This window comes from Equus przewalskii, chromosome 15, assembly GCF_037783145.1.
Source record: "Equus przewalskii isolate Varuska chromosome 15, EquPr2, whole genome shotgun sequence".
In the NCBI taxonomy this organism is placed as follows: Eukaryota; Metazoa; Chordata; class Mammalia; order Perissodactyla; family Equidae; genus Equus; species Equus przewalskii.
Window position 1 is genome coordinate 83,318,659 of NC_091845.1, and position 26,950 is coordinate 83,345,608.

The 26,950-nt window shown below is 39.1% G+C and overlaps 1 protein-coding gene across 1 annotated transcript; it reads left to right on the plus strand.

Moving 5' to 3' along the window:
- The first annotated feature begins 388 nt into the window (after positions 1–388).
- CPA3 (carboxypeptidase A3) lies at positions 389–26,950 on the plus strand. Its single transcript, XM_070576286.1, is given in 11 exon segments — positions 389–609; positions 704–779; positions 3,501–3,625; positions 11,604–11,706; positions 11,811–11,912; positions 12,939–13,040; positions 14,389–14,509; positions 15,704–15,802; positions 16,809–17,011; positions 17,747–17,831; positions 26,625–26,950. Coding segments are annotated over 11 exon segments (1,275 nt in total). The 5' UTR covers positions 389–538; the 3' UTR covers positions 26,813–26,950.

Below are 26,950 nucleotides of genomic sequence, written 5' to 3' on the forward strand. Positions count from 1 at the left end.
CTTACAATATTTTTAGTATAATCAAAGTATTTTGTAATTTAAATGCTTTTAATTTAACAATTTACAATGTAGCTTCAGAAACATATTTTTTGTTATTAAGGACCTCCAACCAAGGTTCTGTGGCCAGATTCCCAAATTCAGGTTCCAAGTGCAAATTCAAACTGATTCCTTCCGTCATTCAGTTCCAGCATGTGGTAGAGTAGTATTTTAGAACAAAGAACTGGGTCAGATCCAGCTCTGTGAACATGCTGGCAACGCCACCTTGGGCAAGTTATTCACTAAAAATGGAATTTGCCTCCCATCCCATCTGTAAAATGGGATATTCCCTATTGTAAAAGGTATATGAGTAGTGTGACATTGTGCCTGCCATGAAATGGGCATTTAGTGCTAGTATTGCCACCCCACTCCTCCCTCCCCAACTAGAAAACACGAGGGGAAAACCATTTCATCCACCAGACCCCTAAGAGGAAATCAGCTCCACCTCCAGATAAGAGCTGAGGCATAAAACTGGCAGAGGGTCTGGGGCGGGCAGAGAACCATGCGGCTCCTCCTGCCCCCCGTGGGCTTGATCGCTGCCGCCCTCGCCATCTCTCCTGTCCACTTTGACAGGTAAATGCCACCACCTGTGCTCCGGCTCTGGGTGGGAGGAGGACTGAGGAACAGTGCTGACAGTTCACACTTTGCATCTTTTGCATTCTCAAAGGGAGAAGGTGTCCTGAGTGAGGCCCCAGGATGAAGAACAAGCGAACATCATAAAGGACTTGGCCAAAACCAACAAGGTAAAGCATTCAGAGGGATATTTTATCTTTTCTCCCTGTTCTCTGAAAGCTGCTTCTCTTTTATTTTAGGTTTAATGTCCACGAAGCTATGAAAGACAAAGATAAGGGAAGGAGGGGGAGCTGCCTGGATAAGTCAGCCCATCACCAATACTTCCCCCTTTTTTGCTTTTTCCCAAGATTACCACTTCCGCTTTCCCTCTCAAAAGCTTTGCAAGAAATAGCCTTTTCTGGGTGACACTGTGACACAAGGGGCCATTCCTGGTGCTTTGCCGGCGCCATGCTGCTCGCTCCCACCCTCACCCTCACCGGTGGCACAATTTCTGTTAAAGTATTAACCGGTAACATGAAGGACCACCTGGCTGACAACAGCAAGATGTGACCCTTCCAAGAGCAGGTCCATTTTAAAAGGAAACCCTTAAAGTTAGATCAGTCCTTCCAAATCCAACGGGCCGACGTGATCGTTTTATCATTTATGCAGCTGCTCCTACACAAAAGGCGCACTGTGCCACCTGACATATACCATTTCAAATTCGCTAAGAGATTCTCAATGTCAGTGTCATAATTTAACCCGTTTAAAACAGAAGAACTGAAGTTCAAAGACAGTAATTAAACGACCAAGATTACACATCAGACTCAAGCCCAGAAGTGAATCTGGGATTTACTAGAATCACGCACACCCTTGTCTCCACAGCGAATCAGTCAAAACTTCTGCCCACTCTACTTGCCAGATGTTGTCCAAATCGCTATTTTCCTCTCCCTGCCCCTGCCACTGCCAAGTTCGTGCTGCCCTACCTTCTCCTGGGAAGAGTTCAGTTGCCCCTTAACTGGCGCTCCGGGTTCTGCTCCTCCTTCCCACAAAGCCCAGTCCGCCCACACCCTGCCTGCTCCCTCTCAAACCTGATGGTTGTGTTCCTCCATTTGAAGCTTTTAATGAGAGGCAGCCTCGTATGGAAAGAGCGTGGTCTTCAGAGGTTCCAATCCCAGCTCTGTGGCCTTAGGCAAGTTACTTAACCTTTCTGGGTCTCAATTTCCTCCTCCATCAAATGGTGATAATAATTATACCTACTTCTTAAGGTTATTATAAAGACTAAGCGAACTAATATTTGGGTAGCGCTTAGAAGCAGGCCTGGCCATAACAAACACTGTAGATGCACTTTCTGTCGGTGTTGGTGTGGCACTCAGAGCCCATGATTGGCCAGCCTGCCAGCCTCTGCAGTCTCCAGCTCCCCCACCCTCTTTCTCACCCCTTGAACAACAAAGACTCACCCACTTTGGCCCACACACCTTTTCTCATGAGGAATGTGCTTCCCTCTTGACTTGGCTAGCTCATACTTACTCTTCAAGACCCAACGCAGATGGTGTCTCTGGCAGGAGTCTTCTCTGTCCACCAATTCTCATCACCCTGTTTGGATTGCTTCTTGTGTGCTTAGAACACCCAGTGCTCGCCCCTGGCTTTGGTCAGCATGTTGGAAATGCATACATGCTCTGTCTCCCACACTCAACTTCTTGCTTCTCATGAGTCCTTTATTAGCCTCTACGACCACAGCACCCAGCTCTCATGAAAGTTCCCTGAGCCCTACACTCTTGCTCCACATGGCCCTGTTACAACAGAGAAATTGCTGTTGTGATGAGACGGCCCCGCCTAACTCGCCTTTAAATCACACTCATCTCTCTTACGTCCAATTCACACTGTAGCTTTTTGATCAAAATACACCAATAAATATTGGTTGGTTCATAGCAGCCTCATACTGGCACATAATCGATTCACCCAGAGGTAGAGAAAGATTCAACTACGAAGCAGCCAGGTAGACTTGGGCACGCCCACGAGCTTGGTGTGATGGGTGGAAATTGAGTACCTCCTTCGCACTTTCCAGGCTGGGGAGTGGTACTTCATTCGTTTTCATAGTTGAGTGTGAATTTTGAAGAACAACAAGCATTGGAATCTTCTCAAAGTTATTTTAATCTGAATGCTATCCTTCCGGGCTCATTCACCAAATTTCTGAAATTCTCAGCTAGAAGAAGAGAAAGAGAAGGGAATCAGCATTGCTAAATGCCTGAATGTCCCAGACCTCATACCCATTTCACAATCTTCATGACAGTCCCAATGGAGTCCTGTTAGCCCCATTTTTTAGGGGAGAGGACTGAAACTCTAAGAGTTTTAGTAATTTGCCCAAGGACATACTGCTAGAAAAATGACAAGGCTGGAGATTATGCCTTCTGTTAGACACAAGCCTTCCAGGAATTCCAGAGTTCACAGGACATCTGGTTTTGAGGCCTGACTCGGGCGGGGGTGGGGGGATATTTAATCTATATTCCCAATGAGAGACAGATGTTTTGGCTAACTCAATTCTGTAACAACCCCAATTAGCCCCAAGATGATGAAAACAAACAGATTAACCAAAAGCTGCTCATTCTTTTTGCATTTACGTATAGATATATAGATACTATATACATTTATATAGAGATATATAGATACACATATTTAGATACTATGTCCTGCAAAAGTCATCAGTACAAATGGTTTCTTTCCCACTCCCTAATATTCAGCAATTCGTAAATATATTTGCAAAAATCTCATAAGCTTATTAAGAGAAGGATCCATACCTTAGTCACATTGAACCCCAAATTCCTTTTGTGGCGTATGACGCAATCATTTCTTAATAAATATGTGTTGGATGAGCAAATAAACAATCGTGGCTAACACTGAACTCATCTCCGTAGCTTGACTTCTGGTATCCAGATGCCACCCACCACGTAGCTGCTAACATGACAGTGGATTTCCGAGTTGGTGAAAAGGAATCCCAAGCCATCCAGTCTGCCTTGGACCAAAATAAAATGCACTATAAGTAAGTCCTATGAAAATGTTCAAATGTGTTGGATACTTAAAGTTTGGGGAGTCTTGAAATTGCGAGGGAAGTACTATTTTTTAATTGGGCCAAAAAAACAAAAGCTCTATCTATGAGATAAAATTTACAGTTCCTTCCTGACAGACTCTTGAGGCCTGCTTATATTGGCCACTCAACTTCCATCTTCTGTTTGCTCTGATCTGCAAGAATGACAACTACCTACATCTGCCACCTCCAAACATCAGCCCCTAGTAAGGACAGAGTGCACACGAGCAGGCACGGATGGCTAGCCACGCTGGTGACCACCAGCACCACATGCTTCTATTTGAATTCTCCGGATACATCAAAGGAGAATTCATCTTTAAGTCAGAGATACGGGAATGTAAAATATATAATAAATAAATAATTCTAATGGAAGAAATTCTTCCTCAGAGAAAGCAAAAGCAATGCAGTAGAATAAGACTTACATGCAAGAGGAGAGAATTCTGAATGACCGAAGATGCCGAAATGAATCATTGTGGCCTCATAGAGAAATAGGGGAAATTAGAATTTATTGAGCCCCGTCCATGGGCCATGCAAGTCTGGGCCCTGGGGCAGCGAGCAAGAAGGGAGCCCAGCGATGACTATCACAAATCAATGCGTAATGTAGAAAACAAAATGTATTTTTACACTTTCAAACATTTAGCATTTGATGTACTGAAGGGTCCTGTGTTAACTCCCCAGCACTTGTCACCCCAGGCATCCCCTTTATTGACACCTGTCCCGCTCAAAACACTGCTCAGCACTAGTGCTTCCTTTCCAACTTGCTATTTCATGCCTCTGCTACTAACTCAGTGCTGTAACTGAAAAGGCCTTCTTCTGCTGGTGGAGACCAAGACCCCATATGTCACACTGCAGAGCGGGCTTTACTGCTGCTCGTCCTGACTTGATTGTATTTATGGTATCACTACAGCATCCTTAATATATATAAACTCTTACTGAAATTAAGCAAAGACACACCTAAGACAGAAGACAAACAACATTCTTGTTCATGGCTTAATGGCTTAAAAAGTAGCAGACTATTATTTGTGATGTTGTTGATCTCTGTCTTTGTTTTTACTGTGGTTTCAGGAGAGTTGTGAAGCAAACGTAGAAGTTAATAAATGGGGAGAACGTATTCAAGATTAATTTATACTGCATTTAGCCTGTTTTAATTAATGTATCGATTTGTGTTTTTCTGTGTTTTTATAAATTGCACCATTAAAATTAGAAATAGACACTTTATAAATGTACCTCCAAAATAGCGGAAATGAGTCATACACTATGGACCCTGCTTATACTAAGGTTCAGATGACGTCTTGATTCTTTCTTGTGAGAGAAACCGTCCCCCACTCTGTACACCCCCGAGACTGCGTCTCTTGATTCCCTTCACTGTCAGGCTTCCCAGATGTGTGCCTCGGTTATCACACCCTTCGCTTTTCTCGGTTAATGTAGGAAAAAAACCTGCCGGCACTCCTGTGATCAACCAATTCTTACCAAGTATCCAGCCCAAACTAAAATAAATTGTAGCTCGCCAATTTTGTATAATTTAGTTTGAACAGCAGGGTAAAAACAAAGCATTATGTTTTCCTGCATATCCTTGTAATGTAGACAAAAAGCTAGCTGTTTGAGATAAGAGTGGAGAGTGGAATAAGTCACTGTGACAGAAGACACCCAGGCAGGCAGCTGACATCCTTCTAGTCCATCACAAAGCTCCCGTCAGCCCTCTTTCCTCCTCGGTCCTCTCGGCCTCTGCCAGCCTGAAACGATTCTGACCCAAACAGAGGGCTGACTCCAGATCCTCACAATGGCGTATCTTCGACGCCAAGATGCCTCCATGCTATCTACAGCAAGAACCAAAGTGTTCAACTACCTGTAAAAATTAGTTTTATCTAATTAGAACACGATTTCTAGAAATTGGTCCAAATTAACCACAGTTGTGGGAAAGCCACATAATTAGATAGTTACCTTCCTTGGAAATATAAATATGGAAAGTGATCTGTGCAGACAAGAACTATTCAAAATCTTGTCTCCAAGTACTAACTATATAGATAATTTTCTTTGCGTATTAATTACGTGTGTTGCTTGGTGTCAGTCAGTGAGAGAAGAGGTCTCTAAGAACAGAAACATCTGCTTGGACCCAGGCACCAGTGTGGATAAAGCCACATTAGGAGGCTGGTTTGCTTAGACACCCTTCACTAGACAGTGCATATAAACCACTATTTAGTTTAAAGCATCTGTGCGTGATATTCTTTTAATTTTCATAAAATTAAATTGCTAAGACAGATTTGATTCTAAAGTAGTATGGTTGCTCCTTTTTATTTACACCTTTACAAAGTCATAAAAGGCCAAGCCCCAAAAGGAAATCATGTGGATATACTGACCAACCTGAACAGACTGCTGAGTAAATGTCTAAAGGAGAGCACGTCCATCCATTGGACCGAGCCTGAAGGGCCAGATGCCAGATCCAGATTCAGCAGATAAAACCCTAGTGTTTTTGCTCATTTTTTAAATTTTAGATATTTGTATCTTAGATACATTTTAGATTATCTTTTCTTTTATCAAAAGTTAAAATTAGAAAATAAAGAGGTGTTAATGAAAAGTAATTCAGAAAACAAATATTAATATAATAGTAAAACTCAAATTATACAATTGAGTAAAATCTTATTAAAATCCACATAAGATTATGTGGGAAATGGAAAAGAGATCCACACCAAACTGACACAGGATTCATCAACACTTCATATTAATGTCCAACGACCTAATAATGTTCAGTCAGACACATATTCATATTCCAAGGATATACATGGTCCTATCAAATAAGTATTTCAGTGAAATAAGTCATTCTAATGTCTCAAACCATTTATTTTTCCTTCTGCTCCACATTTTTATATGTTACTTGCCCAAGAGTAAAACAGATATATTGACACCTGCTATAAACGTCAATGAGATGTTGGTCACGGTGGAAAGCAGAAGAGTGTGGTATGTAAGAATGTGGATTCTGGAGCGAAGCTGTCAGGGTCCAGTTCCATTTAAGCCATGCATTAGGTATTTTTAACATTGACAGTTGACTTAACTTCTCTCCACCTCATTTTCTTCCTCTTTAAAATGGTGTTTCGTAGGGGTTTCTTAAAGATTGACTGGGACCATAAATCACTCTTTGCCTGGTTCCTTCACTTCTGTTAATGCACGTGGAGGAAAGACCACTTATACATGCGCTTACATGAGCGCACGCACACACACACACATGCACACTGTGCAACAGGGGATCACTAGAGGCTACCACCAGATGCTCCCGTTCCCTCCTACTGAATAAATTAGTGCCTTAAAGTTTATTATCCAACCCAGAAGTATGCCCCAAAGGTTGAGAAATCCATGTCAGTAAGGGCCAAGTTTGATACACAGTAACCCAATTAGGGAGTTACTGGGGACAAATGAGATCTTTTGGAAACCTGAAATCATGCTTTTTGAGTGGCCCCTGTTCTGCTGGAATGTGGGCATGGAGACAGGGGGTCCAGATCAGTGTATAAAGCACTATAACAATGACTCTGCTTCTCTGAAACATCCCTTCCGACCGCAGGTACACACACCAGAGGCTATAGCAATCACACGCCGTGGCCCACGGTATTCCGTTCCTTCTTTGTTACTCTCTAAAAGCAGCAGAGGGAGGGAGACTTGAAGCTGTCAAAATAAGAATCATCTTGCCTCTTCTCTGAACTTGTTTCCTCCTCCCTGACCTTGGGACGCAGGCTTCCAGGAGAGCTGATCAACCACGCAAACTTTGCACAAGCCTCGGTAGACTAAGAAGACTATGGGTCTGATGGCAGCACCCGAGGATTTCACTCCTTGTGATGGAGGCGTTGTGCAATGGTTCACAGCTAGGACTCTGAAGTCAGACGTCTCTGGGTTCCAATCTCAACTTGTGTATTTTATCAGTTGCGTCAACTTTGGAAATCAACCCAACCCCTATAAAAATGGAGGTGATAGTGGTACCCAATTAATAGTGTTCACATGAAAATTAACTGATAAAATATAAATAATGTGCTGAGCAGAGTGCCCAGCACATAAGACTCAACAAACATTAGCCATTTACATCATTAAATCCTCAGTGATAATTGTTTACCCTTTCACCTAAATTTAGGAATTTTTTTTAACAAATTAAGCAAACTTGGAGTGCTAAAATAATATTCAAGAGAAAGTAATTTGGTTTCATCTGCTTAAGCCTGGCTGCTGGTTAGTGGAAGGGCTCATGAAAATAACATCTGGCCCTAGTTCTTAATTTCCAGGCTTAGGCTTAATTTCTAGTCCCTATCAGCAACAATCTGGCACCATTCTGATGTCCTCATGCAGCTGCACTTGTGGAAAGGTTGTATTTCAGCTGATAGAATTTTCCTTTCCTATTATTATCGCAAGAGCTAATCTGATATGTGTAAGTCTAAAAATATTCTTAGATATGAGCTTCCTGTGACTAATTAATACTGCCTTATAGTAGGAATCAACCTCTGGAACCATAAAACTTCTCTTTTGTCTGGTTCCTCTACTTCTATTAACGCAGGTGGAGCAAAAGCCACGTGCCCTCTTTAGAGCTTAAAATAATGATGTCTGTAATGACCACTCAAAATATAATTTCCAACCTTCTCAGTCTTTGGGTGAGTTTTAGTGCAACATGCCCCAACTGATTCCAAAATTGTTGTCACAATTTTTTTTCTTAGAAATCCCAGATTTATCGCAAGTCAAAAGCCAAGCATACAATGAGTTAGATATAATGTGCATAATAATGTGCTTGTCAGTGCTGTTAATGGGAATCAATATTCATGAGCAGTACTCGGTCTCATGTGCTAAATAAACTCTAATTAGGAGTACACCTCGTTTATGTTCTGCCTCCAAACTCAGGTCAGTCAGTCAATCAGCAGGAAGAAACCGACAAGTAGAGTGGGTGCCACACTGTCACAGCTCATTATCATAAGAAATTGAAGGAATCAGTGTCGAACAGCTACATACCATCAAAGCCTGGTTTGAAGACACGTTCAGATGTGAAGCGGTTGTCAGTTTTGTGACTCATCTTCACTATTATCCTGAGGTTCACTGGGTGCCTATGGCATGCCAAGTACATCTCAAGTTTCACTTCATTTCATCCTCACCACAATCCTGGCTGGCATGTTTAGTCCCATTGTAAAAATGAGTAAACTGAGGCTCGGAGAGATGGTTAACCCAGCAAAAATCACATTAAGTATTAAGTAGCCGAACTGGGGTTGGAACCCAAGAATGTCTGACCACAGAGCCTCTCCCCACTAGATCACTACTGCCCTAATTGACAGCATTTATGGAGGTGAAAGAGTGCAGGATCCTGTCCTACTAGAATGAAAAAGTAGGCAACATCTTCCTACATAGGACTCACTGCTGACAGAAGGAAAATACATATGTCTCATCAACAAAAGTAGACTAACGCCATGTTTTACATGAAGTCAACAGGAATTGAGATAATCCAAATAAGGAAATTGTTCAGATGAGTAGAACTTCAAAAAATTCCCTATTGTAAGTATTTCACTGAAGTACTTTCATCATAAGCCACAGTTCCTTACCCTGCAAAATAGAATATATTGAATACTGTTTACCTTCAGGATTATCATTATCAACATGAATTTTCATATGTGCTGTAAGAGAGTGATATCCTCAAGGGCTATTTAAGTTACCAGAATATGCTGGGTGATTTGGACTTACATCAAGGGACCTCTGACCCCAGGTGTGCTAAATCCTTCTCTCTGTGTCATTTCACTTTCCTTTTTTTGCCGTCAGCTCTCACCTACTGAGAGTAGGCTTGCTTCCTGTGAGTCATTTTCCCTGTGTCCAGTGCATTCTTTCTAGGTTGGACAAGCTTTTTATAACTGTATCTAAAATAAAATGAACGAGGCTTTTTGTGAGAGTGTTTGTATATCTCCTATGGCTGTAACATAATATTTAACATATTAAAGGATCTAATAATACATTTTAATGCCACTGTACATGGATGGACAGTGGTGATTTGATCATATCAATAGATACTGTCATATTAATCTGAAAATGGCAATCAACATTATACTCATGGTGAAAGACAGGTTTTCTTGTTAAAACCAGAAAAAAAATAGAACGCCCTCTTTCACCAGTATTATTTTCCATTGTTCAGAGAGTTTAGCCAATGCAATAAAGGAAAAAAAAGAAACAGTTATTGTAAAAAAAGTAGAAAATATAATTTTTTGCAGAAGAAATAACTACACAGAAAACCCAAAAGACATAAATATAAAATCCTTAGAAGTAAAAAGATAATTTTTAAACTAATAAAGTGGCTAATAGATAAGTATAACCAAAGCAATATATTTTTTAATATATGAATAATAACCAGTTCAAATGTTTAGTGGAAAGAAAGCCACTCATAAGACTAATAAAAAAAATCTGAATAAACAAAATATACAAAATTTTACTGAGGAATCAAAAAGACAGCTATAGATGGTTCATTATTAACAAGATTCTTCTCAAATTTATACATAATTTAATAAAATTCTAATCAAAAGCCCATTTTATAATAATTTCTAAAATGATTCTGACAAAAACATTCATTAAAAACAGGTGAAACTACTCAAAAAATTTGAAAGCAAGAATAGAGAGACACTTTGTGAAATGTTAAAATTCAATATTAAAACTATAATTAAATATTGTTTGGTTTTTACGCAAGAGTACGAAAACAGACTAATGGAGCACAATAGAAAATCCCAAAACAGACAAAGCATACAAAAGTATTTGTGTATACGATGACACATGGTACTTTTGAAACATAAATCTTGAAGTCAGACAAGCCTGCATTCAAATTCCCAACCTGGCCCACACTAAACACATGGATGTCCCAGTGAAAGTGTCAGGCAGGCAGTTGGCTGTGGCAGCCACGGGAGAGGCAAGGAAGAGGAAGGGGAGAGGGAGGTTCAGGAGAGAGGCCAGATCTGGAGACACAAACATGCTACAGTCAGGTTGCCATGAGAGCCGTGGGACTCAAGGAGCTGCCGAGACGACTCAGGAAGAGATGAAAATAGAGAAGAGGGTAGAGGCATAAGCTTCTGCTCCCCAACATTAGCTTCCCAGCAATTCTTCCTGCATCTTATTTCGCCCCCTCCAAACCAGCCTAACCATTTTCTAGCTCTGTAAACCATGGGCAAGCTATTCAAACACTTTGTGCCTCAGTTTTCTCATCTGTAAAATGAGGATAATAATCTCATGTGAAGATTCAACACGTTAATGTACACGAGGTGGTTAGAGCAATGACCAGTGCTAAGTGCGTGCTTACTATTACTGTTGTTACTCAACTTTCTCCCAGCTCTCAAAGTCTGAAATGATAAAGGATGTGCATAAGAATACACATTGTTGCCTGTGTTGTGTGTGTGTGAATGTGTGTGCACTTTGGAGAAAGATGGGGTGTGACGGTAGATCAGCGCTGCCCAGTAGCAGTATAATGCAAGCCACGTGTGTGATTTTAAATATTCTAGTGACCACATCAGAAAAGTAAAAAGCAACAGGAAAAATTAATTTTAGCAATATATTTTATTGAACCCAGTATATTCATGCTGAAATATATTTCCACATGTAATGAATATAAAACTTATTAGTGAGATATTTTACATAATTTCTTATTCTAAGTCTTCGAAATTCAGCGTATGGTTTACACGTACAGCAATCTCTGCTTTTGGACAAGCCCTATTTTAAGTGCTCTAGAGCCATATGTGGCTAGAGACTGCCATGGGATAGCACAGCTCTAAATAAATGGGAAATCTGAAGCCAGACACATGACACATCTAAAAGAGATGGCTAGAGAATAATGAAGAAACAGGGCCAACTTGATCTGAGAGACGAAGGAAGAGAACATTTCTGCAAGTGAAAAATAACTGTGATTTTCTTTCTCAGTAAGTGTGTATTTTATCAATCCCCTGTCAAACAGAATCTTGATTCATGATCTACAAGAAGAGGTTGATAAACAGTTTGATGTTAAAGAAGATATCCCAGGCAGGCACAGCTATGCAAAATACAATACCTGGGACAAGGTACAGTACAAAATGCCTGTGCTTCAAAACAAGAGTGATCCTCAACATTTGTTGTCATTTAGTTTTCTTTTATTCTAATTCCTCGAATTGGTTTTGCTCTTAAGATTGTTGCTTAGACTGAAAAAATGGTGCATAAGCGTCCTGAAATGGTTTCTCGTATTAAAATTGGAACTACTGCTGAAGATAACCCACTATATGTTCTCAAGGTAAAAATAATTCAAGAACTACTGATTCTTATTATTGTTGAAAAACATGAATTGAAAAGCTACTTTGTGACACATCTAGCTAATTTTGAGACAATAAAAAGTCTTAGTTTTTGAAGGACATTTAAGCTCTAGACATCCACTCAAGAATAGAAGTGACGGGTGGTTTTAGGTAGAACCAAGACAGTTCCTGAATAAACAATGTTAGACACAGAGGACACATGCAGACAAATATCTTATCCTGTATCCTTATTACAAGAGTTTATGATGTCCCTGGTGTATAAAACAGGTTCCATCCATTCAATTCAGTGAAACTGATGACTAAAATGTCATGAAGAAAAGAGAAACTTAAGAATCCTAGAATTGTAAGTGAGGCTTTTAACCTCGTGTTGATGGGGGATTCCCTTCTCTAACGGAGCTGACAATTGTCATTCAGCTGCTGCTGGGTTTTTGTACATCCGAAGCCACTGCTCCCTGAAGCAGCCCCTTCGTAACCCAGAAGCCCTTCCTTCCCCTGAACTCCCATCCATTCCTTCCGTCCAACCCCCCAAAATGAACCTAAACTCTCTCCAAAATGACAGCCCTTCAAATATTCCGCCACTATTCCTCCTCCCCACTGCAAACACAACTACAAACTAAATGTCCAGGCTGACCATCTCCAGTTTATGAAGCCAGAAAACCAAAAGGAAATGACAGAAGCAGAAGCAATATTATAAACTATTTCTCAGACCAGTGGATGTTAGCAACAAGAAAAAAATGGATTGTGATTTTTTTAAAAAACCCTATAAAGCAACTCTGTACTGGAAAAAATGTTTGAAAAATATACTATGTAATAGATGATGAATTATGTATAGACATTTAAGGATATGTGCCCTGGTCTTCCCTGAGAATAATACATGCTTGCACAGTTCCTCATTCCACAGGAGACAGGGGAAAGCGCTGCTTTGAGAATGTGAATGAGTTATTGGACAACAAAGGATCAGTGTGTGAGATCATGCAAAATAATATCTCAACTTTATTTTTAAATAGATTGGGAAAAAGGATGAAAGAAGGAAGGCTATTTTTATGGATTGTGGCATTCATGCACGAGAATGGATCTCCCCAGCCTTCTGCCAGTGGTCTGTCTATCAGGTAAGTGAATCGGAACACTCTCACAATTCTCCTTTGATTGTCAAGTCTCCAGCACTTCGCTGAGTGGCAACACCCCTTTCCAAACCAGTGCAGCTCCACTTAACTAGAAGAGTCCACATTTGGTGCTGTCAGGAAATAAATGCTCTGGATTTTACTCATCGTTGCAGTTTTTATAAAATTGACACCTTCCTTCAAACTTCTTGAACTCCAGCTGACAGTTTATAAAACTAAAAGAAAACGTTTGGGTTATAATTTGAGAGTTTTCCCTATAGTTAAGTATGGAAAATCTGAAACCACCTTAATATTACAACCTACAAACGTGGCCTTTCTTCAGTGCACTCAAAGCCCAGAACTTTAGTTCCTATTTAGAGATTTCATTGGCCACATATGCACTTGGAATTTTCATATTTAAATTTCATTTCCAAATGAAAATTAACTCACTTTTTTTAAAAAAGTAAATCCAATTTATAAATTTACTATTCTTCTCATTCTATTTCTATTGTATTCTGACTCCTACTATCTTTTAACTTTCTCTCTCTGCAGCTTTTGTATACAACATGCTGATGGAATACGTGTGACAGTGGCTTTCTGGGCATGGGTACTTTCACTAGGAACGAATCTGCCAGTAGAACTGTCTTATCCTTGTGGTTGTTTAAGCTGTTCCAGCTGAGGCCCAAGAGTTCCCCTTATTCAACCCATAAGGGAACACCCATCGTGGGGCTATGTGAAATCTCTTGGCTCCGCTACACATATGTCTGGAAGAGATTTCCAAGAATGATGAGAGAGATGTTAGGTAACCACATTAAGTCCAGATAACTAGAGAAATTTTAGCTAGATGTGAGAAAAAATGTGGATCAGTCAATTTCTAAATGGTTTGAGTTTCTTAGTAACAAAGCATATTTTGTTTAATCCTATTTATAAGTAATGTATTAATCCTCTCCAATATTAACATATTCCTATGCTTACAGACTCAATCTATATTTACCTAAGGAATGTGAAGGAAAGAATCCATTAAAAACAACTTGTACTGCTAATTTTTCATGTGGCCTCCATTTTTCTATGAAACATATCTTGCATGCTACATTTGGAATGCCACAAATCTCATTAATTAAATGATCCTTTAAAGAACGTTCAGTTAAATTAATTTCACTAGTCTGAATAAGTGTCATTTTTTTCTGTTATCCATATAGGTCACTTATTTTCATGCAGTTTAAGGGAAATACGTTTGAAATCATGTGACCTTGGGCAAATGACTTACAGAGTGGCAGTTATTACTATTGTAACCACAGCTTTCCACATGGTAGCTAAACTTTATACTAATAGCTTGATTTTTTTCCTACCCCTACAGGCAACCAAAACTTATGGAAAAAACAAAATTATGACCAAACTCTTGGACCGAATGAATTTTTATGTTCTTCCTGTGTTCAGCGTTGATGGATATATTTGGTCATGGACACAGATACTGCTCTGTAGTCTCTTGTTTGCATCTAGATAATATATTGTTTACTGACTTTAATGCACACTGATTGTTATACCTTAAGTTTAAGGTTTGGGTAACCAGTTGGTCCGATACAGAAAAGTATATTTCAGACTAAGGCAAGCATGATTTCCTGGTTGCATAGATGTCCTTGAAATAATATGAAATTTTTGCTGCGGAAGCTAGTAATGTGGAAAAATAATTATAAAGGAAATTTATGTTATATGATATAGCAGAAGCATATTCTAGCTAAGAATAAAAGCCATTTAAAGACATTACAAACACATTGACCTCAAAGCAAAAGTCATTGTATTCCATCAAGATGGGACAGAATTTGAGGTGGAATAATTGTATCAAAAAATAAATACAGTCATCCCTCAGTATCCACAGGACATTGGTTCCAGGTCCCCCAAGGATACCAAAGTCCTCAACTGTTCAAGTCTCTTATGTAAAATGGTTTAGTATCTGCATATAACCTACACACATCCTCCCGTATACTTTGTCTTCTCTAGATTACTTATAATACCTAATACAATGTAAATGCTGTGTAAATAGGTGTTATACTGCACTGTTTAGGGAATAATGACAAGGAAAAAAGTCTGTACGTGTTCAGTACAGATGCAACCATCGTAGGCCTTTCGATCTGCAGTTGGTTGAATCAGCGGAACTCGGGGATACAGAGGGCCAACTGAAAAGAGTGACACAGACATCTGTCTGTCTGTCTTTAACAGGATGCTTTATGGTCCTGCTCTTGCTAATTAAGATTAATACTGAACTTTCAGATGGATACTATCACATCAAGTTCTTTTCTGAAAATTATGCCCCAACAGTCACAATTTGACCTGTATTATATCTGAATCTATAAATGGTGAAAGATGTAATGAAGTTATAATTTAAATTATAGGTAATTTCAGAACATCGTTGATCATTAACTAATACTGAGAACTAATCAACAGTTTTTAAAACTAACTGAATTATTTTATCAAAGCCTTAGAATATTAATATAAAAAGGAATATTTCTGAAAATATTACAAGTTGTAAGAAAATAATATATTTTTCTTCATAATAAAGGGCCTCAGGTTAACTAGATAGATTTCAAATAAAGCTGTAGACACTGCAAAGAGGATATGAAATGATCAAATTGAAAAACACAAACTGATCTGGTGTAAACGCTTCCATCATTCAGTCCTGCAGAACCGCATGTGGAGAAAAAATCGTTCCAAGAACCAGGACTCCCAATGCATCGGCACTGACCTCAACAGGAACTTTGATGTCTCATGGAACTGTGAGTAGCTGACTTGATCTCAAGGAAAATAGCTAAAAAGAGTGTTTAGACACCAAATTTATTTAAACCACCTACTTATTTCAGTAAAGATAGGTATTAATTTTCCAATCTAAAAAATGAAAGATGATCATCACTATCGCAGAAGTATTATGAATGTTTCGTTGTATGGGAGGAAGTAGGTGGCGGGGTTGTATATCAAACCATCTTTTACTTAATATATCTAGCTTGCTAAATCAGGCACAATCCAGATGCACAATAATTCAGATAATCTGAACAGAGGTCTCAGGTCCCTCCTCTTCCTGGCCTGATAAAAGTTGAGAAATACCAGTGGTTAAAACCAGCATACACCAGTTCTTCAGATGTTTAGTGAAAAGAAACATCTGGGGCAAAGCAAGTGAAAAGCTTTCATGGAAAGGCTGTGAAAGCAGAGGCCTGCTTCCTCAGACGGCACTACAGTTGCTACACAAATAGGACTTTATCGTTACATGCGTTCAAGGAGAAATTACCACTGCTCCATTCATAAATTTTTCCTTTAAATAATTTTGTTGAAAATGCCACCTCGGCCTTTAATTCTAGTCTACCATAATGACTGTGATAATAGCAGCTGTCCCTAATTGAGAGCCACCTGCTGAAATAGGTTGAAGAAACTCAGGCTCAAAGAAGGTAATTTGCACCCGTCTCCAGCAAGTTACAGCCTGGGTTGAATTGGAACTGGGTTCTTTCTGGCTCCAGGTCTGTGGCTGCCTCTAATGTATCATTCCTGCGACCCTGGGAAACGAGGAGGCGGGGACAAACAAGGTTAAAATATTCCAGTGGGCTGGGTCTGTTACACTCTAAGTTGTGTGTACAAAGTTAATCTGCTGAGACTGTGACACCAGAGACGTTAAGACAGCACTGCAAACCTGAGACTAAAATGTTTGAAACATTTTGTGAATCTCCGTCGGAAGAGGTGGGGCTGTACTGATGAGGAGCAGATTGTGATCTCATCCATCCATGTCCTCTGCAGCTCCTCCTAACACCAAGGACCCATGTGTAGACACCTACCGGGGCCCCGCACCATAGTCCAAGAGAGAGACCAAAGCTGTCACTGACTTCATCCGAAGCCACCTGAAATCAATCAAGGCCCACATCACATTCCATTCCTACTCCCAGATGCTACTGTTTCCCTTTGGATATACATCAGACCTGCCACCTAACCATGAGGACCTGGTATGTAGAGAAAAGTCTATGATTTATGCATTGACACCACCATTGGCTTTCAGACTATTCTTACACAGCAACTAAACTTATTAAGAAAAAGAATATTTCTTGGTTATATACACTATACATATAGACTAAAAAAGTCTTCATTTAGAGTACAAATATGTTAGTGACTCTATTCCATTAAAGTTCATTACAACAGCACAAAACACTAATGCGTATTAAAGGTCATGAAATGCCACTCCGGAAGAGAAACTCTAATGTAAAGAGGAGTCAACCACCTTTCTTCCCTTGGCACGCTAAAATCAGTTGTGGAGAAAGTCTTATGGCAATGTGGAGCCGATAAAGACAGAGAGGAGGAACATGAGAGAAACTGACTTTCAAAGAGACAAATATCTGAAGCCAAAGAAGTCTGAGGAGAAGAAGAGAGAATATGTTTTTTAGAAGGAAGTACATAAGGAAGGAAGGGAGGGAGGAGGGATGGAGAAAGGAAGGGAGACAAGAAAAAAAGAAAGAATGGAAATACAAAATGAGATACAACCATGTACGTAACTGATTTCACACTTAGAAGTTTTCACAATGACAGTATATCTTACTGAAAGTAAATTTGTAATTTAATCACTCATTTTATTTTGATCTTCAAATGCCAAATAACTAGGAAAATTGACTTTTTTAAATCTCCAGTAAAGTAATGGCATTTACATAGTATCCTATTATGGCACTCCAACTTCCCTTTCTCTCCAGGTCAAAGTTGCAAAGATTGGCACCGATGTTCTATCAACTTGATATGAAACCCACTACATCTATGGCACAATAGCATCAACAATTTGTAAGTTTTTCCCGTTATTTACTACGTCGTTTTCCCTAATTTTTTTTAATAAATATTAAAGAAAATTATAGAATTTGTAAATTAGGATTAAAACATCTGGAATTGCTAATTTAAACTTCAGTTTTAACAGGTAATTCTGAATTATACGTGAATCTAGGGGATGGATTCCACTCTTTTTGGGGGATAAGACTTTTCTAGAAACAAATTATAATGAACTTTTACAAGGTTAGAACCAGGTCAACAGAAGTTATTAAGTGAAGACAACTTCACAGTTTAATTCATCTCCCGTCCTGTTCCTCCCCACCACCTCCACCACCTCCACCATGTTATCCTCACAGGAACTAAGGAGAACTAGTTGGGGTGAAGTCGATAAATTTTTTTTAAACCATTTAACTTTAATTGGACTCTTTCTTCTTTGGCCTTGTCCCCATGCAAGCATAGTCTTTTCCCGAGCTCCTGGTGGGAAAATGGATAGGCCAACAGTTTCAGCCAGTTGGATCCTGTAAAACCAGTTTCCTGTCCTTCCCCCAGCCCCTTCCTATTGTATTCAGCTGAAACCAACTTGGTGGCTCAAGAAAGGAGGTCATGAGGTTCTGGTTCTCTTGCTTTTGTTGTAGTGTCTCAGCACCGCTTCCCACTCTCCACTATTTTTAGACTTTGTTTTTGTGTGTTTTTGAATTATTGACTTAGATTTCTTACATGTCATGCACTGTGCTTTGCCCTTGATTTTCACAACCTCAGTTAATCCTCACAACCCCATAGGAGGTGGGCAGTAGTTGTAGCTACAAGTACAGAGCTGGAATTCAGTCCCAGGTTGTAACAAAGGGAAAGCCCCATCATCTCAGCTACCGTGCGTACTACTTTCTCATTTGGTTTTTGTGGTTAAAATAACCAGGCTTTTCTATTTTCAAGCAATGAAAAGAAATTCCTTTGGTTTTCACCAATCAAAGACCATTAATTCAGACGGGGGAAGTGAGATCATTTCTGCTCTTGTAACAGGATCCCACTGATCTTAGTTTGGAAATACTTTAATAAAAATCACCTTTTCTCCAAACCATTTCCAAGCTTAAGTTCTTAGGCCCAAACTTTATAGAAAATTCCCAATGAAACTGCTTACAAAACCTTAACTTCCTAACAAAATTGAATTTCTCAAAAGCAAAGATTACACTTCCAATCTTCTCTCAGACCACATAATATCTGGCACAGTGCAGGGCACGGAACAGCAGCAGAATTAATTCCCATAAACTTGGTCAATGAAAATGGCGCCCTGACTTAGCCGAAAGTAGTGAATGTGCATTGAAACCACAACAAGACTAGGCTTGATTTAGCCTGCATCACTTTTGAGAGCCATGATATCCAATATTTTTAACATGAAGACTGCTGTTTAACTTTTAAACATTTCCTGGACAACCCCCCCCCCACCACCAAACACACATACTTATTTCCATTATACTTTTAGAACTTGTGGATTGAAAAAATAAATACGTACACGCGAATCTATGGTTTCCTTGCAATAACTCTACCTGGCCACACCTTGGAAACCACTTCCCTAACCAAAGCAAAAACTATAAACTTGGAACTAAAAGTCTACACCCTCAACCACTGCTCTTTGAATTTGAAAATGGCATCATCACATACAGCTTCTAGAGCCTACTTACTGGAGGCTCTTTTGGTGGAATTGGAAAAATGACTTAAAAAAACAGACAAGTTCCGTTCCTACAGAACCTTCATCAGCAATCACCTATCGACCGGTCACTAAAGGGCTGAAGAGAAAGTACAGTGACACAGCCAATCACCAGCATCCAAATAGATCTTGCTGTGACATAGCCGTGCCACGGGTTCATTACATGTCCAAGTGGATGACAGGATTTCAAAACAGATGATGTCTGTGAGTGGCCAAAATTGAGCAAAATAAAGAATAAGAGGACAGACTAGAACACCAGTTTAAAATGGCAGCATACTTGGTGGATACTGAGAAATAGCAGGGATGCTGAAAAAGAGCAAGTCTTACATCAGAAGCAGAAAAGACACATAGATATCCTTGACAGCAAAGAACAAAGGATTCCCAACAGGAACAAATTTTGCAAAGGCAACTAGAACATCAAAGGATTATTACTCTCACACTTTCCACATATAATTTCAATGTATGTTTGCATATATATATGCAAATTCTGAGCATACTAGAGCTATGCCTGGCGTTGCATCACAGTCATTTAATGAGCAAGCATTTATGGAGCGCCTACCGAATAATCCAGCACTTTAGAGCTTTGAGAGAGAGGTGAGAGGAGTTAGCACACAATAACTGCTCCCAAGGGGTTACATTCTAACTGGGAGGAACAGAGAACCAAGGCACCATAGCTCCATGCCATCATGTGTCACTTTCAAAAAGGGAGGATAGGGTGGACAGGAATTACTACTCTGCACAACTGTGTAGCAGTATTTTAAACTTTTTTTATTATGTTCAAAGTTTTTTTAAGGAATTCCGATTTAGAAAGAATTGCCTCTTCTATACAGGGCTACAGCAGCTTGACAGACATTCAAAGTTTTTAGGAGTGACTGCTTCAATAAAGCATCTGATTAAATGTTAATCAAACACCCATGAGAAGCAGGGGCTTGCAAAGTGGTTGACTTGGTAAGAACAGAAAATAAGGGCATCCCACGATTATAGTTTAATCATTCCAATATCCTGATTGTCACTTAACAAGTCCCAGAGTTTGGGAAAGCATCTAGCATTTGCCAGTATTTTTCTCTCTTTGATTTGATGGAGACAGAAGAAAAGAACCGAGGGAGCATTTTTAAAACCCAAATTGTGGAGAGATCTCCGACCTCCAGAAAAAAATAAATATGTTTGCAATTTGAACCTACAAAGCAAATATAGCAAGTAAGTTAAAGTCATAAAATTTGAAACCAGGAGGAAACCTAGGAGATGATCTCATTCGTGGTTCCCAAGCCTGGCTCCATTAGACGCATCTGAGGAAGTTTTAACACATGCAGGCGATAAGGCCCCCCACCAGAGAGTCTGATTTCATCAGTCTGCGGTGGGGCCCAGGAATCTGCATTTTTTTTAAAGTACCCAAAGTGATTCTGAGATGAAACTAAGGTTGAGAACCACTGCCCTAAGCTAAATCCCTCATTTATAGACTGTAAAATGGAGAAACAGAAGAATTATATCACTTTGGGGCAGAAGAGGAACAAAAATCAGCCTTCCAGACCAGAGTCAAATGCTACACCAACTACTGTGCCACAAAGCAACGATATCGGGTGGCACAAAAATGGATGTTAAAAGATTGTGAATGTTTACATTTGCATATTGACAGTATAACCAATCCTTTACCATCTTAGAAATAACTGAACATAGTACCTAGTTAGCGAGAAGAGCTCATTGAATTGATGGGAACCAGACAGCTTGCATCGTTCGTATCACCAATCTGTAAGTCACACCATTAATTAAACAGTTACCTTCAAAGTGCCTTTCTTCTTGCTTTCCCCACCCACCAAAATTTCTAGATCAGCTCCTGTTTCTCAACCCCGTACTGTTTTCCACGCTGTACCACTGTACATTTTGAAGAGGATAAAATCCAGACCCGAATTTTTAGCTCACAACACCCAATACATATCTACTAAGAGACACTCAAGCTGAGATTATATTAAGGGGCAACAGAAGTGCAGAGAAAATACTTCAACTCAGGCCCGTGTATCTCCAGCTTCAGCTCTTGCTTCAAATAGAATTTTCATCTAGAGTTGATATAAAAGTGCGGGTTCTTATGTTTAATGCACGTCAATAATACTTTTTATTAAAAAACACACATTAAATCACCAGTGTCACTGTATGTGGATTCCTTTGGGCTGAAACTAGATTCCTAGTTTGGCTCAGTTTTATTTTGACTTGTTTTGATTGTATTACAGCAAATTCTTTGCACCTAACGTGCCTCAGAAAGAGTAGACAAAAAAATTGTTGATGTTGATATATTAAGAAAATGTCAACAAAAACTTGTCTTGTAGAACTCAGTGAAGACTTTTTATTGGGAGGACTATAGATTGACATGTGGTACGTAGTGCTTCATAGCACACACTCTGAAGACATGCAGCCTGGGTTTCACCCTGACTCAACCACTTCCTAGCTACTGTCTTTGAGCAAATTGCTTAATCTCTCTGTGCCTAAGTTTCCTCTTCTGTGAAACAGCAGTTGGTATTGGAATCATAAGGCTGTGACAGGAATTACTGAAATGAATTAACACACATAAAGCACTTCGAAGGGTGCCTGGTATTTAGCAAGTGATGGTTATTATATTTTATAAATATATACACATATTTTAGTGGGTACAGATGGAGATAAATAAAAGGCTAAGTAGCATGTTCAACAAATTAAATTCTATAATAATGCATTCTTACAAGTAAAAAGCTTTTTATGCCTTAATATAGTCTTTGTTTGCAAATTTAAGGTTTCGAAGATACAAAAAAATGGTGTCGTAAAAGAAAATATATTACACTCAATAACATCTCACAATTAATGAAAAGTCATCAATCACATATATTCTCAATCACCACTATCGATCTTAATGAGGAATTTCAAATAAATTTGTCAAAATGGAGTAGCCATACTCTAAGTCTTTGAAATCACAATAGTTTACTTAACTGAAAATGGAGAGCTGGTGCAGCTAGAAACTGGCCAGGTTTATTAAAATGTCTAGCACACTCTAAATCACCATGCAACACACAATTCCTATTTATTCTACCTCCAGTACTACTAAACTCTTACCTTTATGTGCTTTTTTACTAATGAACTTAAACCTCACTTTAGCTAAAAATGGCAGCCTTCTTGATCACTAAGCCAGTACAGTTATTTCAGCTCACATGCTCCACAAACTCCCTGCAACACAGGACCCTGTGGACATCGTTTCTTCTTGCCATTGCTTTGGCTTCCAGGACTGCGAACCCTCCTCGTTTGTCTCCTCCTTTTCGACACTGTCTCAGCCGACTGCCTCTAAAAGTAGACATTTTCAAAAAGAAAAAATAGTGTGATATGCAGATACTTCACGAAGTCCTCTCTTCAAGCCCCTCCTCTTCCTTCAGGCTCTTTCCTAATCAGGGAAGTGCTCTCTACCCTCACAGGCTGGAGTCCACGCTTGCCACCTAGAGGTACCAGGTGGCCCAGCGGGGAAATCACTTTTGGCCCATGCAGCAGTTACCCGCAGAGAGCAGTGGGAGCCCAGCAGCACTAGGGGAACCCACCAGACCAAAATAGCAATGCAAAGGCTCTGACAGCTATATTGTCATTGGAACCACAAGTCACAAAAGTAGCCCAGGCCTGCACGCTAAACCTCAACAGGATGACTGCCTGCTGAAACAGATTTCAGCTAAGATTTAAGGTTTAACATAATAGCCAAAATGTCCAGGATATAATCAAAAGTCACTTATACCAAAAATGAGAAAAATCACAGCTTGAATGAGAAAAGACAATCAAGAGATGCCAACACTGAGATAATTTAGATGTTGGAATTATCTGACAACAATTTCAAAGTCACCATCATAAAAATGCTTCAACAAGCAATTACAGGTAGCCTTGAAACAAATGAAAATATAGAAAATCTCAGCAAAGAAAGGCAAGATATAAAAAAGAATAAATGGAAATTATAGAACTGAAAAATACAATAACATATTTTTTAAAACTCACTGGAGGGGCTCAACAGCAGATGAGTATGATGGAGGGAAGAATCAGAGAACTGGAAGGTGAATAGAATTCACCCAATCTGAAGAGAGAAAACAAACTGAAAACAGATGAGCAAAGCCTCAGGGATGTGTGGCATAATAACAAAAGATCCAAAATTCAAGTCCTCAAAGTCCCAGGAGGAGAAGAGAAAGAGAGTAGGGCTGGAGAAAAGGATTTGAAGAAATAGAGACTAAAGTTTCCCAAAGACATAAACCAACATATGCAAGGAGCTACGCGAAACCCAAACAGGATAAAGTCAAACTCACATGGAGCCACACAATTAAAATTCTGGAAACTAGAGACAAAGAAAAAACTCTTGAAGGCAACCAGAGAGAAACAATCTAGAAGGAAAATACAATTCAAGTGACAGCACATTTCTCATCTGAAACCATGAAAGGCCAAAAGGAAGAGACAAGATTTTTCAAGGGCTAAAAGAAAAGAACTATCAACTCTAAATTCTATATTTGGCAAAAATATCCTTCGAAAATAAAGAGGAAATGAAAACAGTCTCAGACACAGGAAAACTAAGAGAATCTGTCACCTGCAGACGTACCCTTTAAAATTGGCTAAAGGAAGATCTCCAAATAAGAAAGAAATGAAAACAGAAAGCCGTTTGAAACTATAGAAAGGAAGGAAGAGCGATGGATTAGGTTATAAACGAATGCATAGATAGGGTAACTAGACTTTCTCCTTATGATGGTTGAATCAAAAATTATAACTCCATCTGTTGTGATGTTCAACGTATATAGAGAAGTACTCAAGACAACTGTATTTAAGAAGTAGGAAGAGAAAAAGAACCTAAGTGCAAGTAAGGTCTCTCTATCTCACTTGACACGGTAAAACATTGATGCCAGGAGACTGTAATAAGTTACGTATGTATATTGTAATACCTGGAGCAACTACTAAGAAAAGTATTCAATGAGATATACTCAAAAACATTGTCATAAGTAAATCAAAATAGAATCCTAAAAATGTTTATGTACCAAGAAGATGGCAACAAAAGAGAAATAGAGGAATAAAAAACAGAGGGAACAAACAAAAATCACATAATAAGACGGCAGGTTTAACTCATATCAATAATTTATCTGTGTGTTATTTAAAAGATAGAGATTGGCAGAGTAGATTAAAAATTATGACTCAACAATGCACTGCAAAAAACTCACTTCAATTATGACACAGGTTGAAATTGAAAGAAAGGCTGGGAAAAGATACACCGTGCAAATATTAATCAAAAGAGGAGTGCCCGTATTAAATATCAGATAAAATAAATTTCAGAGCAAACAAAGAGGGACGTTAATAATGATAAAAGGATCAGTCCACCAAGAGGACGTAATGAGCCTGAGAGTGTGCAAGCCAATTTCACCTATGATGCTCCTGCCAATAATTTCAAAATCTGTTTTCCCAAGCTCTGTCCTGAATGTCTGATTGATGCTAAACATATCCTTTTTCTTCCTTCCTTCACCCTCTCTTTTCCCTATCACTACGCTCTCCGAGTTCCTGTTTTCTGTTAGTAATATGTGGATTGTTTTTAGCCACCCAGATTGAAATCTCAATCATTTTTATCCAATTCTGTGACTCTTCCACTCCAGTGTTTCTTCCGTAGAGCCCTCAATTCTATTCCCAGCGTGGTGACTCTACACTAGTTCAGGCTTTCATTCCACAATACCTCCTAACTGGTCTCTACTCTTTCCAGTCCAGGTTAACCATCCTAAGTCCAGCACTGAAATGGCTATCATTGCCTCCCAAACAAAACACCTTGTCCTGATTTATCAGGTTTTCTGAGCTTTGCCCACAAACTCTCACTGATCCGTTTGTTCCTGTACAACTGGATCTTACTGGTCCCTAAAAATGCCTCCATGCTTTTCCATCCTTTTGTAGTTCATTGGCCAGAATACCTTTCATCCATCTCTACTGGAAAAATACTAGCCTTTTTTCAAGGCTCTCCTCAGATACCACCTCCATTATGAAGGTGGTATTTGGGCAAGTGCTGAGCATAAAATGCCATCCTCCTCACCAAGCATAATCTCTTTTTTCCTTTAAATATTCATGAGATAGTGTACCTTTCCTATCGTACCTATATGTTCTGCCCAATTCTATTGATTTGCCTCTTTGACTTTTCTCTGCTAAATTGTAAGTTCCCAAAGACACCAATAGCATCTTCTTCATCTTTGTATCCTGCACCACCCACCCTCCACAGTGCCAAATAAAGTACACTGTGAATATTAAAGGTTTAATAAATATTTGCCGAATAATTTAAGAGCCAACCCTATCTCTTTCCACCAAAATATTCCTTCTCTCTTTCTTCATCACAGCTTTGAATTCTTACCTTACAAACCTAACATGTTAATATCAGTTAAACTCATTACTTATCCTAGAACATAAATGATTTCATGTACAGAAAAATCATTTTTTATTATGTAAAGCAAAATATACATAAATGCATTTATAGTATTTATAAGCACTGTATAAACATTATGTGTATATGACTTCTAGATGTGTGTTTCTATTTTCTATCTTTTTACCAAATAATAACATTGCTAGTAAAATTTCATAAAAATAAACATGGAAAAGTTGGATTAGGGGACTAAATACATCCTTGAAATAACTGATTTAATAACTTTATTGATCTTTTAACTATAAAATAGTTTAACCTAGCAACTTGACTAGAAAGAGATCTGAACTATTAGAAAGGATGTAATTTTGCATAGCTTGTGTGCGTGGTTTTCCTAGGTAGGTTTTCAGTGACTGTTGACCCCTCTTCAGTTGGTTTTCTCAGCTGCTTGCACTTGCTCAGACCATCTGCAACAACATGTGCCCAGGAAAAAAACTCAATTTAGGGTACTGACCCAAGCAAAAAGTAAGGTTGAATATGCAGCACATTTTTAAAATGTGTGGTGGATTCCAAAGCCAAGATTATTTTTTATTCAACACTCTATACTATGCAGACCACTACTCCCATTCATTACTGCAATTAACTGTACACATAATTGTTTTTATTGCTAATTTTACACCAGTGAATTTCCATTTCAAGAAAAATGTTAGCATTTGTTTCTAATTAAATATTCACTGCTTATGTTTTACAGACCCGACATCAGGCTCTTCTCTAGACTGGGCTTACATCCTGGGCATCAAACACACATTTGCCTTTGAGCTCCGAGAGAAAGGCAAATTTGGTTTTCTCCTTGCAGAATCTCGGATAAAGTCAACGTGTAAAGAGACCATGCTAGCTGTCAAATTTATTGCCAAGTATATCCTCAAGCACACTTCCTAAAGAATTGCGCTCAGTTTGGAATAAGCCAATTAATCCTTCTCTGTGTCTTTCTCCACCAGAAAGTCCATCTTCAGTTATCCCTAGATGGAGCTTCCACAACACCTGAACAGTCCCTCTCTTGCTCACTTAAGTCCTGTG